The sequence below is a fragment of the Rosa rugosa genome, chromosome 5, assembly GCF_958449725.1.
Source record: "Rosa rugosa chromosome 5, drRosRugo1.1, whole genome shotgun sequence".
Taxonomy (NCBI): Eukaryota; Viridiplantae; Streptophyta; class Magnoliopsida; order Rosales; family Rosaceae; genus Rosa; species Rosa rugosa.
Window position 1 is genome coordinate 29542198 of NC_084824.1, and position 18043 is coordinate 29560240.

Below are 18043 nucleotides of genomic sequence, written 5' to 3' on the forward strand. Positions count from 1 at the left end.
CTGTTGCCGGAGGTCCTGGGTCGAGCGATGTGGATCCTCTTCCTCTGTTGCCGGTCACCAAAATAGTCTTCGGGTCTGGAATCGAGGCTGGGCCTTGTCGATCAGAATTGGAGGCGTCGGGTTGAGAAGGATGATAGAGAGAGAGATGGCGTTTGGAGAGAGTCGGGTTGTAGAAGAACGTTGATGTCGCCGGCGTGGAGTCTCGATCTCGTTTTGGGTGGAGTGGGGTCCGATGCCGAGGTTGGGGAGAAGTGCGGCGTTGTTTTGGGTGGAGTGGCCCATCGGAGAATGGGGCGGGGCCATCGCTATGGAAGAGAAGAGGAAGAAGAGGCGGGTCACCGTTGGTGAGCGAGAGAGAGAAAGAGAGAAAGAGAGAGTAAAACAAAAAAAAAAAAGAGAAAAATAATATAGAAAAAGGAAGTGTTGAAAAAAACAGAGAAAAATTAAAAAAAAAATTGAAAAAAAAGATGAATGAGGGCATAATAGTCAATTTAGGTCTGTTGAGGACCTGTTGTGTGAGATTTGCAAAGAATAAGGACTATCCAATTTAATTTAAAAGGTGAGGGACTAAACTGTTTTTCAGGGCAAAGTTTGAGGAGTAAAAAGTATTTAATCCTTATAGAAATTTCCCAACTTTTCAATCGATCATAACTTTCTCATAAGAACTCCGATTTCTGTGATCCACATATCCACAAACTTGTATCGACGCGCTCTACAACTTTTGTGAAGGAAGTTTTCATAGAATCCTAACGTATAAAAAGTCAACCCTTGAATCGAAGCTTTTCGTGCGAATAATTGCTCGAACTAATTTCCGCTCCACCTTCAAACCACGAAATCGTATCAACGAACACTTTAATAATTTCCAAAGCATTTAGGAATTAATAACGAAATTTCGAGGTCTTACACTTTTATTTTTAAATCTTCCGCTGTGTAGTGAGAGTGTAGGTGAGTTTACTTATTGAATTGTTGTTCAGTTTAATTTGTAAACTCTTTGAAATGAAAAATCTTCTAAGTGTTTTCTTGTGTTTGTTAAGTTTTCGCGTTTCGGATTTGAATTCCTTTATTCAAAATTCAGGGCGTGACAATAAGTTTTATATTTCTCTAAGTATTGTTCCTCATTCAAATTATCTATGTCTTCTATTAATTTATCTACTATGCTATCAAAATTATGCTCAATCATATTGATTTCTAGATTATCAAAAGCCATATTAATTTCTGCTTCACTTTCTAAGTCTTCTACATTTTCTATTTGTCGGTAATTACTAAACCTTACTGATGCTTCTCCTAAGTGATTTTCAAAAATTTGTGCTTTAATTATCAAGTTGTTTATTTTTTGATCCGTGTAAATTAGGTAATAACCATTGAGTTCCTTCTAAAAAACTATTATCTACGTTTTGCTTCTATCATATTACACTACTACAATAAGTTAATCAGACGACAGATATTTGGAGTTGTGTGATGACCAGCCTCACTGTGGTCTAAACGAGTGTTGTGTGATTGAAAAATCACACAATGGTGATTTCACCGTTGTGCAATATTCATTTCCTCAACAGATAATTATTTCCGTTGTGTGAATTCTGCGCAGGCATGTGCCTGGCATGGCATGCGCGGGGATGCCTTGGCATTGACATTGCCATTCAGACAACATGGATAATTTTATTTATGTTGTGTGTTATGAATCTCACACAACAGAATTTTGTTATTTTCTGTTGTTGGTTGTTAGCTCACACAACAGCTATATTGTCTTAATTGTGGTGTGAATATTGTAATCGAATTTGCTAACATCTAGTAACTGTTGTACGAGAAGCCTTGATTTTGAATCCTTTTACAGTCAGACAACATATTATCCTGCATTGTGTTGTATGACTAAACCTTGGACAACTGAGATTGCCTCATCAAATGAACAATATATATTACCGAATGAACAATACATATAAAGCCACATTGATCCATATAATTAGTGTAACTATATGAGTTGCATTTGTCAAGTACAACCAAACATCCAAACTAGATAATTAAACTACCAAACAAACGAAGAAAGCATTCCTAGTCTAGCTAGACCCATGCATGCATGAATCAAAACTGATAATTGTTTTATGTCATATCTATCAGCACAAGCAGAAATTCATCATGCTGAAGTAGCTATACATGAATCAAAAGCTGATACAATATCCTTTGACATCAACAAAACCTTCATGTGCCATTTTATCAAGCATCTTGTGCACTATATTCTGACTTGCATCACCTCCAAGGTTATTGTGATGCTTCGCAAGTAGCACATACTGCAGCAGAAGAGCATGATACATACAGTACCTACAATAGAAAACTAAACTCATCTAAATGAAAATGTACAAAACAGAAATTCAATGAGAAAAACTCTAATAGCTAGATTTAAGTTTGATCATCTCTAACAAGGGGGGCAAACAGAGCTTTCAGTTTTTGTAAAATATTAAGAGGTTTAGCTTTCAGATGAGTGTTGTACTTTCTACATGCCTAAATTCTTGAAAAGAAAGAAATAAGCATCACAAATAATTTGAATAGTGAAGGGAAAGCAAGAACACAGAAGAATGCATAAAGAGCCAAATAATTGACGATGTTCATATATTAGCCAGTTCAGAATTTAAAGAGAAAGAATGCAACTTGCAGAATATAGGCTTTATAATTCCAATCTATTCAAAGGTCAGTATGAAGAATGGCTGCGCATCATATAATTGAAGGGGCATCAAAGCTATAAATCTGTATTGAAGATATCCAATAGAAACAGTCACGATTATCAGATGTGTGCTATGAAACCAATGCAAAATCTTATGGTTGCATAACACATAGTTTTACTGATTTAAATAACTCAAGTTATCGATCTTGTTCCATCAACTTCCCACGTTAATGGCTGATATTCAAATAACTACATATTTACATCAAGAGATACCAAATCAAGTATCCAATACCTATGATAAAGTATATTGAAAAGAGTTTGTCATAAGAATTAGTGAGTGGGGAAATTACGATACCTATACCATCCATGCCATTAACCATTACGATATCATTTATTACGTGTGTGTTTCCATTGACATCATGCTTTATTGTATATTGTTTGCCCATACCACTTTCTGTCCTTGTCAACTCTGCACCACTTGGTCGATTTGTCGATGACAAGTCACGGATTATCTTGTTTTAGATCTCAAGCATTGAGGCCTACATTAATTTTTAATAAATTATAATAATCTGCAAATTTAGACCGAGTCACAGACAGAAAAGTAACATATCATACCTGCATCCTATACTTCCAACCCTGAGCTTGAAGAGATTGACTTGTTTGGAATATCTGGTCTACTAACCGAGCTATCAATCCCTTTTGGTCTGGAGTTTCTGGTCTACCCATCATGGTATATGTTTTACTAGATCCCGATTGACCATAGGCAAATATTCAGACCTTCAGGAAAAGAGTGAGTACTTTTTAGTATATATCAAAATTGAAGGAATGTAAAAAAAACCCGCCAAAGAGGGTCTAAATGATACTTAATATTCCAAACCACATAATCTAAAATGTATTTACAAAATCATGATTATCGAATAGCCAAAATGTGCACAAAATAAAATGCAGAAAAAAGATCCACCTTGTAGCCGTCGAGTGCACTTTGGAAAAGTTGCGATATTTCCACAAAAACATCATGTAGTGATGCCACATGATCAAATACTTTGTCAAATGTAAAGTGATACTTTTGCCCTGCATCAACAAGAGTGCTCTTCAAATCTTGTGCTTATTTCTTAAGCAGATAAATCAACCATCTGAAAGAAAATAAAAAGCAGTGTATATGAGATAGATACATATAAGCAACAATATAAGTTGCTCCAAAACAATTGCAAGATAAAAAATAAGATTTGATCAAGAATATACCAATATTAATAGAGAGTGAAACTCATGAAAGCTAGCACAGCAAGATTTGGGCCCCAAAGGGGTATCCCATTTCGGTGTAGGGTTTTGTAGGGATGGTTTTGTAGGGATTTTGGGTTTTCTTAGTTAGTACTATTGAGACTTGCCTATTGACATAGACATTTCAAAATCCACATGGTGATAATTAACAACCACCATTGAATTTCAGTGAATGATAAATTTTCATAAGAATGATGCCTGACAAGTGAATTAGCAAGTAACCAGTAACCAAATGTAAACTATGAAAGTGCGAGCACACTGACAAAAGACCAATTACCAGTAACATTATAAATTTTGTTGGAACTCATAATATTTAACAAAACATCCACAATGATTAACAAAGGAATTCCTATATACTTAACCAGATTAACTGATTAGCAAATTAGCAATATGGAAGATATATTACAAAAGAATAGCTATATATATATACACACACACACACCCCAAAGAATAGCTAGTAAACATGAAAACACAGAAGCAAATTAATCAATCAAAACTGCAGCAAAGCTTCTGATCAATAATGAATAAAACATCAAAGAGAACATGGCAAGCTCTGGATTCTTGACATGATAGAATGTACTGTGTTTTAAAATCATAGGCCAGCAAACAAACCATTGTATGAAAACAAAAGCAAACTCTGACGAATACCTTCCGATAGGCAGCCTCAGCTGGTATTGTGCTAAGACAGGAGCGAAGATAACTCTAGGCAGAAGGAAGGAAGGTTAGTGTACGGGTTTATGTGCAGAATATCATTCAAAAAAAAGGAAAACAACGTAAAGGAACATGTTTGAATATAATTGATGATGACGAATCAAATGACTAGACAATTCAGAGCACAATCAAATGGCACCTAGCTATCGAACCCACTTATGATGTATAATGGTATCTAACTAATAGAATTTTAATATCAAACATCATGCAATGAATGAATTCCTTACTTCAAAGTGAACTCTTTTCCAACTGTATCAGGATATGAATACAGCAAGTACCTTTGTGCAGGCTCTTGCAGAAGCTGTAGTTCTTCCCTGAGCATTCTCACTGTTCAAAACATAAACATTGAACGATCAACCCAATAACTCAGTGAACACATTAATATACCTATGAAAGCAAAAGAATAGATAAACAAAGATGACAAAAGGTTCCAACATCTTTTCAAATAATTCTAGTGCAGTTGTTTACTCATCTTGTTTGGTAAGATTTACACTTTATATATCCCAGATATTAGTAACCAACCCCAATATGAAGTCTTTGCCCTGTTTTCTCCCTATAGAAAGGGAAAGACAAACCTTTTCATAATCAATCAACAATAACTAAGAATCAAATCAAATTATATCAGCAAGCTCTAAACCCATACTAAATTAAACTAACAAAACCTAAAATTACTCTCAATTGATAACCCGATAACCCAATATCAGATACCTTGACTAGTTTCGTGGCCGCGACTTGTTCAACCTTACACACAAACTGATAGAATGAGTAATATGGCAGCAAACTTGTACAACCCAATTAGGTTTCCCCAAATCCCTAACCTGCAGAAAACATTGATATAATTTTCAGGACAATAAAGCAAACGGACATGAAACATGAATTTAGTAAATATATTAACATGAAAGGAGATTATAAAGCAACGGCTGAAGTATGTTTACTACCAAAAGTTTAATACATTAATACATTAACTTTTTGTAGTAGTGTTAACATGTTTACTACCAAAAGTTTGTACTAAGTTTTGGAATTCAACATTAAATTTATAGTTAAATTTATCTCACACTTTTCCTACATACATTAAGCTAATACTTAAATTTTTAAAATCTCCTTTCATGTTATAATTTTTTGTTCTAATGCTTACTTTAATATATTTACTAAATTCATAGGGACATGAAACATGAACTTAGTGCTAAGGTCTACTTCAGCCGTTGCTATAGCTGCTTGTTGGTGATTATCCCATCTATCATCATATATGTATACTAATGCCTTAGTTCCTACTTGTGCTCTAGTTAATCCTGTTGTTCTGATTAATTTAGTTCCTATATGAATTTGTGAATAGTTTGATTTTCTAAGTTGCTCTATTGCTGGATTACTAAGTAAATTTAGTATCACTTATTTATCTATGCAACTTATTTCATATTGACTTATGCCACTGACAATGCTATTTCTATTTTCAAATCTTCCTAATTGATATAAATTATGTCTATTTCTTTGTGATTTTAAAAATCCATTTCTAAGAAAGTCTTGTGCTTCTTCATTAGGATATATATCTTCGGTTCTTACTATTTCTTTTTCTTTTCTTCTAAAGAGTTCCATTTGCTATTATCAAAAGGATTTCTCTTTCTTTTTCTTATATCATTTGTGCCTAATGTTAAATTTTCTAATTTATTAACTAATGATGGTAGTAATGATGCTGATGTGTTATTTAAAAGTTGATTAATTTCTGCTATTTGTTCTTCTGTGTGATCTACCTTTTCTGCTAGGTTTATTATTAATTGGATAATAATATTATTTTTTCTTATGGGAATATTATTACTAGGTACACTTGTTGTAAATTCTGAAAATCCTACTGGTTCTTCATCAACTTAGCTAACTTCTTTTAATACTTTGATGTAATTATTATTATTATTTCTAGAATCGTTCATTAAACTAATAATCTATCTATTTTACTATGCAATTTTTCTACTTGTTATGTTAACTCTTTTTGTACTAATTTTATTTTGGATTAATTTCAGTTTACCCACTTGAGGTTTGGGTCTAACATCATGTTAGTCCCTGCGGTTTCAATTTAATCAACAATACCCCCATACTCTCAAATTTCATCAACCGTATCCAATGTTTATTGCTCCGTCCAAATTGGACGTTAATCGCTGACGTGGACATTAAAAACTAATCACTCTCCCAAGCTCAGGGGCTAAATTACGCTTGTAACCCCACGACAAAAAAACTCGGTCTTCTTCTTTTTCTGATCATCCTCTCCCCACCACTATCTCCGGCGCCCAAAAAACGAGTGCTGCAACCAGACAAAGATGAAGGGGTTGCTGAGGTGGCCTCTGCCTGCTTCCCACTCCAACTTTCCATACAAGAACCCCAACTCCCTGATCCGATTATCTCCTGCATCACAAAAATTCAAGCTCTAGAATCGATATAGATCCCAATTCACCTGCAAATTAACCAAAAACCCCCAATCTGAAACCCTAGATTCTTCCACTCCAATCAATTTCAAAACCTAACCATCAAAATTAGTTTGCTTTATTGCCGATAAACAATAACTTAATCTTCAATGTTCTGCATATAAACATATGATTAAGCTTAGTTTACAAATGCAGTTCCCACAATCTAAGCCCAAAATAACCAAAATATCTCAAACTACTGAATTCGAATCCACGATCTAACCAATTATGCTTATACTTGAATGTGTGGTCATTAAGTTCAGTGAACTTTACTATATTGCAACATAAAATTCAAAATTTGCTAAATAAATTCGACAACATGATAATGAAATTGAACCGACCCAGATGAGTAAATCCAATATAAAAGCCAAAAGACCAAAACTTGAAACTGTAGAGAGATAGAAAGCGTGGGAACTATACGATTTTGGATCGGCAAGGTTTGCTGCAAGTAGATCAAACGAGGTTGAGAACAGCCTTGGTGGACTCAGCGAAGTTGGAGTGGGACGTGATGTCAGTGCTGGTGTGATTTGTTAATGAAAGATATTTGAGATGGGGAAAGAGAACGAGAAGATGTCATCAATGAAGATCGACAATCCCAAGCCGAACACCTCCGATTAGATCGGTCCTAAATACTCAATTGATGGTTCGTTCTCTGATCCATTCCTTGGGGAAAAGGGACTAAAACGAAAAAACAAAACCGACAAATCCTAGATGACGAAGACGAAGACGAAGAAGAAGAGGCAACCAACCAAAACACCGTCGTTGAAGCAGATTGCCAAGATCGAGAGAAACTCTTTCTTTCATTATGACTGAATTGACAAATTTAGCCCTTCAAGTGGGCTCAAACAGGGGAGAGTCAACGCAGTTAACGTCAATTTGGATGGAGCAATAATAATTGGACACGGTTGATGAAATTTGAGAGTATAGGGATGTTGTTGATTAAATTGAAACCGCATGGACTAACATGATGTTGGACCCAAACCTCAGGGTACTAAACTGAAATTAATCCTTTTATTTTCTGTACTTCTATTTTCAGCTGTTCTACAATTTCTAACGACTGCAATTCTACTTGCTTCGGCTTACTGTCAATGATGTCTACAAGCTCTTTTATTTCTTTTCTACTAGGAAACCTTTGTATATTTTTATTGTTATCTTCTAGTTGTGATTGTATAAAAGTTAAATTTTGTCTAATTATTTGTAGGGAATTTTTCTGAAAATAATCTAATACTTGGTCTAAGTTGTGATTATGCTTACTATGTTCTAATTTGATATTTTCTGCTTGAGTAATTATAAGGTCTATGACACTATTAATTAGTGGATGTTCTTCACTATGTAAAATATGCTTATTATTTTTCTGTGGAAAATAATAAACTAAAGTATTCTGATCTAGAGTGATTTTACGTTTTTGATGCTCTGTAATCTCTAAATTAAGATAATCTATCATAAAACTACAACAGATTTAAACATATGTAACAAACATATCGTATTTAAAGATAACGAAATCGTCTATTGCCCTAATAGTTGTCTATTGCCCCCCAATACAGGGTCGGACTGTACTGGATCTTAATCACAGGTTCAATTTTTTTCTTATTTTCTTACTAGTTGTGTTTATGACTTCTGTCCTCAAGGTACTTTACTGATATAATTATACTATTATAATGTTAAACTAAAGCTCTGATACCAAATTTCAGGAGGGCTGTCCTAAATAAAAGTATGCCAAAATATCTACTAAATTTTATTAGTTATCTTGGCATGCATGTTTATTAAGACAAAATTCCTCAAAGATAATATGATCGTCAGTTTAGCAATATAATGGCATAATTATCTCAGTGTTTCCCTGTTTTGGACTAGAAATCTACTAAGTGCAAGTTCATCCGTAGTCAAGAAAAGGCAAAATCGAGAAGTCAAGAATTCGACCAGTCAAGTTACTATTCACTGCCACTGGACATGGGTTTCCACCAGTTTTACTATTCCATAGCTATTAATTCCATTACCGTCTGATCCACCCATGTTTAATTGAAAACAACGGCCCAGATCAAAGGACCGTTGCTTTCAAATTTGCTATTAATTCCATTACCATCGGATCCACACATTTAATTGAAAACAACGGCCCAGATCAAAGGACCGTTGCTTTCAAATTTGCTGATATCCAACGGCAACATTCCACGCGTCAACCGAGCGTCCCACTTGTTCTCGCTAGGCGACAAAATCGTGTTCCTCACGTGCTGCGGCGCTTTCTGCTTGGTCCGTCTTCTCCACGCGTTCGTCCAGCGCGTTTTGGTATGGGCGTCAGTGATTGACGTCACCCATGTGCTGAGCTTGGGCCGAGCTGGCAGAGCTTTTGCCTAGCCAAGAAATAAGTCACGGGCTTGCCCGTTTCTTTGGCCTTGGTCAAGAAAAGGCAAGACTTGCCTGGTCAAAGATGGGCCGGTTGAAGCAAAAAAATGACTTAGCCCGGTCAACACATCATCATTCCCAGCTTTTGCCCGGGCAAAAGCTTACCGCTGAACTTGCTCTAAGAAGACCAAAAAATAAACAGGTAAGATGAACCTACTTGATCATGCTAGTACAAACTGTACAGTCTTCTATGGAGTTGCAACAGAAAACACCGGTTGGATGCTTGTCTGCTTTACACGAACATGAACAAAATGTCACCAACAACTACTGCTAATCGTGAACAGCTACTGCTCCATATTACAGCTACAGATTATGAGAGGTTATGTACTGATGATTGTGGTTTATGGAAGATAATAAGTAGAAAGTATATGAACAGATGATATTATGAACAAAAGACTTTATTAATACTGAAAGTGTTTACAAAGGAAAGCAATTGGCACTGAGATTTTTTCTTCTTCAGCGTACACCATTTGCTATCTAGTCTGCTTTCTTATACTAGCTCTAGATAGCTTTGTACAAAATCCACCGTAATTAAGGTGGTGATGCCTCTAAACAAACCTAATGACAGATGGAACTAGCATGCAAGTGTAGACAGCTTCCCATGCACTAATAAACAACATGCATTACAATACCAATAGGCTTCATGCAGAGAACTAATATACACATGTAGCTAAACAAAACAACAAATTAACATGCAATAGAAAACAAAGGCCGCTATACACGACATATGAGGCCAAAAATCTTTTCAGAAAATTTGTCCCTTTCCTTCAACTTGTCAAGAGCTGATCGTGAGGTCAGTTTTGCCATTTTTGAAGAAGTTTGTGTGAGTGGGAATTACCCCCTTGGTAAATAGAACAGGTGAGTGGGAATTTCCCTTTTTTTTTTCAGAAGAATAGGAAGAGATAAGAGTCTGAGACTCTGAGAGGCTGAAAATATGGGTGTTGATCAATTAAAGGTGTGGAGTGTGGCCATCCCTGTTCCTGACGTGATCGAAGAGAAAAAAGAAAAGATAAAAATTCTGTAAAATTAGGGCCTACATAAAAGAAAACCCAAATAAATATTAAATAGTTGGTTTGAATCAAAAAAAAAATATTTAAATAATTATGCACCCACGCTTTGTTTGTGGGTGGAGCATATAGACGCCGACATTGAATATAGCGGTGGGTTTGACTGCATAAGGTCCATATCCACAAATTTTTTAATTATCCTTTGCCCGCATGTGTTGTAATTGACAATAGATTATCAATCTTTTTTTAATTTTTTTTTTTTTTTTGGTCTGAAAGATACTTCCATTGAAAGCTATAAACGAGCAAAGAGCCAAATTATTGTGTTTCGAACCGTAAATGCAACAATGCTAGAAACATAAAAGAAAGGCACGGGCCGCACAGCAGCAAGCTGCAACAAAACCAGTTCAAAGGACGATGTGCCAAGAAAATAATGGTAGACACCTCGCTCAAAAAGTTAAGGAACGTTCTTTCCAATAAGAAAGTGAAAGTCCAAAAACTTATCTTAACCAATAGAAGAAGATAGAAAAGGAAGAAGATAACAAGGCAAGTAAGTCAAAAGCATGATATTGCTTGTACGTTATTCAAGACACACTGTTTTGGAACTTATCATCATCATGTGCACCTACCAGAAGAGAATGGTAGCCCGTGACACCACAGAGCAATAAGCATGGGGCTCATATAACATTGTTGCTCACGGGACTCCACCCACCATTCTTTCTTTGCCTATATAAACTCCACCTCCAGAACTCCAGCCTCCAAACAGCTCAATCCAAAAGAACTCGTTCATTCATCAAAATGGAGGCTGCTCGGAAGCTGGTGTTGGTCGTGGCAGCGGTGCTGGTGGTGGTTGCTTGCATTAATGTAGAGGTCTCCGATGCGCAGACCATTTGCAATGTGTCTGTGAATAACTTGATGTCCTGCAAGCCGGCCGTAACAAAACCTAACCCTTCCAGGCCGACCAAGACCTGCTGCTCGGTGCTGTCGCACGCCGACTTGAAGTGCCTCTGCTCCTACAGGAACTCGAACCTGTTGCCTTCTCTGGGGATTGACCCTAACCTTGCCATGCAGCTCCCTGCCAAGTGCAAGCTTCCTCACCCTGCCAATTGCTAGAGAGGCCCTTAATCTACAGCTACACTGTCAGATGTGGCTAGCTAGCTGAAGTTAAATAAAAGCTCTATATGTATGTATGATTAAGATGGGATTAATCTTGGAGTGAAATGCTTAATTAATTTCCTTAATGTTTGCGTTTCAGTTGTTCTACCTGCTGCTGCTGGTCTTTGATTTTTGTTTTGTTGTAATGCTTGTATCCCTCCAATTTTTTTTTTTTTTTTTGGTCTGGAAATAACTTCATTAAGCCAAAAGGCAAGAGAAATACAGAGAAAGAGGAAAGCAGAAACTAATTGAGGAAGAGAATACAGCAGCCAACTAAATAAACTAAGCAACAGCCAACTAAAGCAACTAAGAAGGAAAGGAGAGCTGCATCGCCTCAAAAGACCCGATCACTAGTTGAGGACGGAGGGCCAGGTAGACCATCGTTTCTCAAGATAGATATCAAAGAGGTTGGGGGCCTATTGGCCCAATCCTGGGAGCACAACCTCAACTTAGCAAGCTTCCACTTGATCCCGTTGAACAGAGGCTTTAGGTGATTCACTTTGTCAATCATTGGAGAAATTCTCCAGTTTGGGCAGAACTCTGTATTATCTAGAGCACGGATAACTTCTTGACAATCACTTTCAAGGATGATGTTTTGTATCTTCATATGGGCAGCCAACTGGAGTCCCTTGAGTCAAATAGAACAAGGTTGAGAGTGAATTTTCTGATATATTATTACACTCATTCTGTGGTGTATATAAACAGACTACAATCGTACTACAACTATTGTGTACTACTGTACTACACAACATATACAAGGTAAGTAGTTACAACAATATATTCCCTTGTAGACTATTCCTAATAGGGAACGATGACTCACACTAACACTCCCTCTCAAGTTGGCGCATATACATCAACCATGCCCAACTTGCTTAGTGAGTCATAAAACGCCTTCCTAGAAACTCCTTTGGTAAGTACATCTGCAAGTTGCTCTTCAGTTGGAACAAAAGGAAAGCTAATAATTTTGGCATCTAGCTTCTCCTTTATAAAGTGACGATCAACCTCCACATGCTTAGTACGATCATGCTGTACTGGATTCTGTGATATGTCAATAGCTGCCTTGTTGTCACAATACAACTGCATGGTATTTTTGAGTTTGAAACCCAGATCACGTAACAGATTTCTCAACCACAACAATTCACACACTCCGTGAGCCATACCTCTATACTCGGCCTCAGCACTAGAACGTGCCACAACTTTCTGTTTCTTACTCTTCCATGTAACCAAATTACCTCCCACAAAAGTAAAGTAACCTGATGTCGACCTCCTGTCTGTGATATTTCCAGCCCAATCTGCATCTGTGAAGCCACAAACCTCAAGAATGTTGTTGTGCTTAGAAAACAGTACTCCCCTTCCTAGAGCTGACTTCAAGTACTTCAGAATTCGCATGACAACATCCATGTGACTCTCACTCTGATTATGCATGAACTGACTCACCACACTCACTGCATATGCAACATCTGGTCTAGTATGAGCCAAATAAATCAAGCGTCCAACTAACCTCTGATTGCGAGCTCGATCAGTAGGTACCTGATCTGGATACTCAGCTAAACAATGATTCTGCTCAATAGGAGTATCAATAGGTCTGCAATCCAACAAACCTGTCTCTGTCAGCAAGTCAAGCACATACTTCCTTTGGCACAGATAGATTCCTTCTCGCCCCCTAGCTACCTCAATTCCTAAGAAGTACTTAAGCTCACCCAAGTCCTTCATCTCAAACTCAGAAGCTAGCTGTCTCTGTAGTCTATCCATTTCAACAGTATCATTACCAGTGATTACCATGTCATCCACATAAATAATTAGAGCTGTTACCTTCCCTTGTTGATGCTTGAGGAACAAGGTATGGTCTGAGTTGCTCTGTCTGTAACCAACCTTCCGCATGAACTGTGAAAATCTTCCAAACCAAGCACGAGGTGACTGTTTGAGACCATACAGAGATTTTCTCAATTTGTATACAAAATCACCAGGAGAAGCAACTACATACCCCCGGTGGAAGGCTCATGTACACTTCATCGGCTAACTCTCCATGAAGAAATGCATTCTTGACATCAAACTGTCGGAGTGGCCAGTTTAAACTAGCAGCGAAGGAGAGCAGAACCCGAATAGTATTCATCTTGGCAACAGGAGCAAAAGTTTCATCATAGTCTATACCATACGTCTGAGTAAACCCCTTTGCTACAAGGCGTGCTTTGTACCGATTCACTGATCCATCTGCATTATGCTTCACGGTAAACACCCAACGACAACCTACAGCCTTCTTGCCTTGTGGTGGAGGCACAAGTTGCCAAGTATTGTTCTTCTGCAACACCTCCATCTCTTCACCCATTGCTTTCCTCCACTTTAGATCCCCCAATGCATCCTGCACTTTGTTAGGTACTGATACAGCAGATATTTGGTTCACAAATGATTCATATGACTTAGACAACCTCCTAGTGGACATATAGTTGGCTACTGGGTATTTTTATTTGGCAGTAAGAGTAGGTTCATATCTTTTGGCTGATTGACCTCGAGTGGTCCTATGTGGTAACACATATTGCTCAACATTAGACTCACTACTACTCGTATCAGTGGATGGACATACATCAAATGGGTGATCTTCAGTACCAGGAAGTTGTGGGTCAGGGGTAGAAGCGATGGCAGGAGGGGCAGATGTGTCTTCAACCTCATTCTGAGTGAGGTTAACTGGTGCTTGGATGTCTGGAGTTTCTGCTGCTGGAGGCGGCGTGCTAATAGTCTCAACTAGATCCGTCAAAATACCTCCTGGCTGTGTGACTGGTGCTTCTCCTTCTGATTCCTCCCCCTCTCCATGATATAGCTCTTCAAAATATGAAGTCTCCCCCTGAAGAGCTGTATCTGAAGAGGGAAAATAACTCATGTCTTCAAAGAAAGTAACATCCATAGTGACATAATACTTTCTGGTTGGTGGATGACAGCACTTCTACCCCTTCTGATAGCCTCCGTAGCCAACAACACACACTTAATGACCCGGACATCCAACTTAGACCTCTGGTTTTTTTGTACATGGACAAAAGCAACACACCCAAAAACACGAGCTGGAAGATTATGAAATGAGGGTAAGGAGACATGAGAGGCGAGAACCTCAAATGGAATTTTTCCCTGAAGGACACTAGATGGAAGACAATTGATAAGATGAGAGGAAGCATGTATAGCATCGCCCCAAAGATGCTTAGGCATATGAGCACTAAAAAGAAGGACACGAGCCATATCAAGTAAATGACGGTTTTTCCTTTCGGACACTCCATTCTGTTCTGGTGTTTGCGGACACGTGGTTTGGTGAACAGTCCCATGGGTTGTAAAAAACTCTTGGAACACATGGTTAACATACTCCCCCCCCCCCCATTGTCAGAACGAAGGACTTTAATGGTGCTATGATATTGTGTTTGAACAAGATTACAAAATGTTTGAAAAGCAGGGAAGACTTCATCTTTGGTTTTAAGAAGGGCAACCCATGACAATCTCGTACAATCATCAATAAACAACACAAAGTATCTCATACCCGATACAGTGGGCTCTCTAGAAGGTCCCCAAACATCAGAATGAATCAACTCAAATGGAATAACACTTTTATTAGAAACACTAGGAGAATAAGTAGCACGATGACTCTTGGCCAAAGCACATGTTTCACAATGTAAAACAGACTCATCCACACCAATAAACAGTGTTGGCATGGTTTTTTTTCATAAGACTAAAAGATGGATGCCCTAATCGGCGATGCCACAACCAAATTTCACTTAACTTATCAGAATTCGAAGTCAAACCGGCTCAGGACTGTGCTCCTGGTTTCTCTCCTGCGTATGTCTGATCCAGATGGAACAACCTGCCCCTCAGATACCCCCGACGGACTATCTCCCTAGTGAGAAGATCCTGAAAAATCACATACATATGATAAAAGGTTACAGAGCATTTAGACTCAGTGTTCAACTGTGGAACAGATATCAAGTGATGAGATAGGTCAGGCACATATAACACATTATGAAGTTCTAAAGTGGGAGTAATACGCACTGACCCTGACCCTAACATAGGAAAAGCCTCACCATTGGCATTAGTTACATAGGACATTGGTGGGGAAGACAATTCGATAAAATACGATTTGTCATAAGTCATATGATCGGAAGCACCAGAATTAATATTCCATGTATCAGAACCAACAAAGTTAGAAACCTTTAACACCATACCAATCTTACCCCGACCAGCTATAGAGACTGTAGGAGTAGCCCCACCTGCTGTATGATGATCTTGTCCAGCCACTCCATAGAAATCTGGTTCTTGGACCAATTGAATAGCAGCTGCTTTTACCTTAGGACAATAACCTTGTTTTTTAGGTTTGAGGTGCGGATTCAGTTTCCAGCAAGTCTCTCGAATATGCCCAACATCGGTGCAATAAGAACACTGAGGACGAGGACGATTAGCAAAGCCTGGTGGAGGTCCTTGCTGATGAACTGGGACTGATCTTTGCTGCTAAAGAAAAGGTGCTGGTGCCTGAATAGCTAGGCAGGATACTTCAACTTGTGCCTGTTTGAGACTTTCTTGCTGAGACTCATCCTTACGAATGTATGTAAAAGCTGTGGTCAAGCTAGGAGGATCTGGCATTCTAAGCAATTCTCATTTGGCACTGTTATGTTTGGCATCAAGTCCTCGCAAGAATGCATGAACCGGCTCAAGTTCTTTATCTTTCTGGTACCATGCAATATCCTCCTGGTTCTTGATCTTGCAAGGACGCTTCTGATCAATTTCAGCCCATACATTCTTCAGCTTGGTAAAAAACACTGACAATGGTTGCTCATTCAGTTGCATTCCTGCAACTTTGCACATCAATTCATGAACCTGTATAAAATCAGACTCATTTGTATAGAGATCTCCCAACGTCTTCCATATCGCCTCAGCAGTTTCACATTCCTCCACCATCTGTAGCACATCATCAGTCATGGCTCGAAATAGAATCGACATTACAAACCCATCATATCTTCCCACTTAGCATAGGCCTCCTTATCATCTTCACTAGGAGCCTTGATTGTTCCAGTCACATGCCCCATTTTGTGTATCCCACGGAGATAAACAGACATAATCTTCTTCCATGTTCGGAAATTGGTACCAGTGAGTTTGGTACCCCCAAAAGAACCACCTTCTGAGCTCTTGACAGAGACTTCAACCCTCTGGACCTCATTGGTCTTAGAACTCTGACCTTCACTGTCATCACCACCCATTGCAATAGTACAATAGAAAAATATACAAATCCCAAAGTACGCAGCGGAAATAAGAATAGTAACTTTTTTTTTTTTGAACCTGTTTGACTAAGCTGAATGGGTTGACCGAGTTGAGACGAGTTGACTCACTGACCGAGTTGGCCGAGTGAAGAGATCGATCTGGAATCCCCCGAGTGTGGGCAAGGATCGTCGTCTGGGCAGGAGCGATCGATCTGGAATCCTCCTGAGTGAGCAAGAACGACGCTGGGCTGGATCAAGAACGACGCCGGGCTGGATCAAGAGAGGCCGATCTGGATTGATGAGAGGAGCGGCGGCGGTCTTGGGCTGAAGACAAAGTTGACTGGACAAAAGGAGTGACGGCGGTCTTGGGCTGGGGATGAGGCCGTCTGGACTAGAGGAGCGGCGACGGCCTTGGGCTGAAGGCGAAGCCAATCGTAGCTGTGAGATGAGGAAGTTGACCGTGAAGAATGGAGATGTCTGCCAATAGTTGGAGAACGACGTCGTCTAACCCACAGAGGGTTCTAAGTCAACTGTCTTCCTCGTATTGAGAGAAGACTAAAGAAGAAGAAAAAGAGACAAAGTCCTTTGGATCTTTGCTCTGATACCAAGTCAAATAGAACAAGGTTGAGAGTGAATTTTCTGATATATTATTACACCCATTCTGTGGTGTATATAAACAGAATACAATCGTACTACAACTATTGTGTACTACTGTACTACACAACATATACAAGGTAAGTAGTTACAACAATATATTCCCTTGTAGACTATTCCTAATAGGGAACGATGACTCACACTAACACCTTGACCACTGCATCTGCTTCTACTTCAATAGTCGAGTTGTGGCTACTGTGGAAACTATCTCCGGCTATCGAGAATCCTCTGTGGTTCCTGATAATAACCCCCATCCCACTTTTATGACTATTTTCATCCCAGGCGCCATCAACATTGACTTTAGCAAAAGGGGGGGGGGGGGTGGGGGGATACCACTGATGTCTTTGAATAGGAATGTGGCTTTCCATGCTTGTGGTAGGGACCGGTTCATGGATTGCAAACCACTCCATGTAGCTTCTATTAATTTTAACAATGACAGCAAGTGGGTTTGGTTTCTCAAGCTTCATAACCACTTCACATCTGTGTTTCCAGATCTCCCAAATGTGAAAGCAAATAAGT

General features: G+C 38.5%; 2 protein-coding genes and 1 long non-coding RNA gene across 8 annotated transcripts; 1 reads left to right on the forward strand and 2 right to left on the reverse strand.

Annotated features, from left to right (window-relative positions):
• Positions 1 to 1895: 1895 nt before the first annotated feature.
• On the reverse strand, positions 1896 to 7975 carry LOC133708108 (uncharacterized). 6 transcript variants are annotated; one of them, XR_009845570.1, is made up of 8 exons: positions 7510 to 7975; positions 5351 to 5460; positions 4870 to 4969; positions 4580 to 4633; positions 3615 to 3786; positions 3269 to 3430; positions 3009 to 3192; positions 1896 to 2313 (listed from the first exon to the last, which is right to left on the reverse strand). It is a non-coding gene; the product is annotated as an uncharacterized LOC133708108 (long non-coding RNA). The 6 variants fall into 6 exon arrangements; XR_009845571.1 differs by having other exon boundaries at positions 1896 to 2326; positions 4921 to 4969; positions 7510 to 7974; XR_009845572.1 differs by having other exon boundaries at positions 3615 to 3724; positions 7510 to 7974.
• Positions 7976 to 11288: 3313 nt separating this feature from the next.
• LOC133711516 (putative lipid-transfer protein DIR1) lies at positions 11289 to 11603 on the forward strand. The gene has a single exon (XM_062137624.1). The coding sequence runs from the start codon at positions 11289 to 11291 to the stop codon at positions 11601 to 11603; it is 315 nt and encodes a 104-aa protein (XP_061993608.1).
• Positions 11604 to 11865: 262 nt separating this feature from the next.
• Positions 11866 to 17793, reverse strand: LOC133712170 (uncharacterized). Its single transcript, XM_062138253.1, has 2 exons — positions 17674 to 17793; positions 11866 to 12273 (listed from the first exon to the last, which is right to left on the reverse strand). The coding sequence occupies exons 1-2, from the start codon at positions 17776 to 17778 to the stop codon at positions 11980 to 11982; spliced, it is 399 nt and encodes a 132-aa protein (XP_061994237.1). The 5' UTR covers positions 17779 to 17793; the 3' UTR covers positions 11866 to 11979.
• Positions 17794 to 18043: the final 250 nt, after the last annotated feature.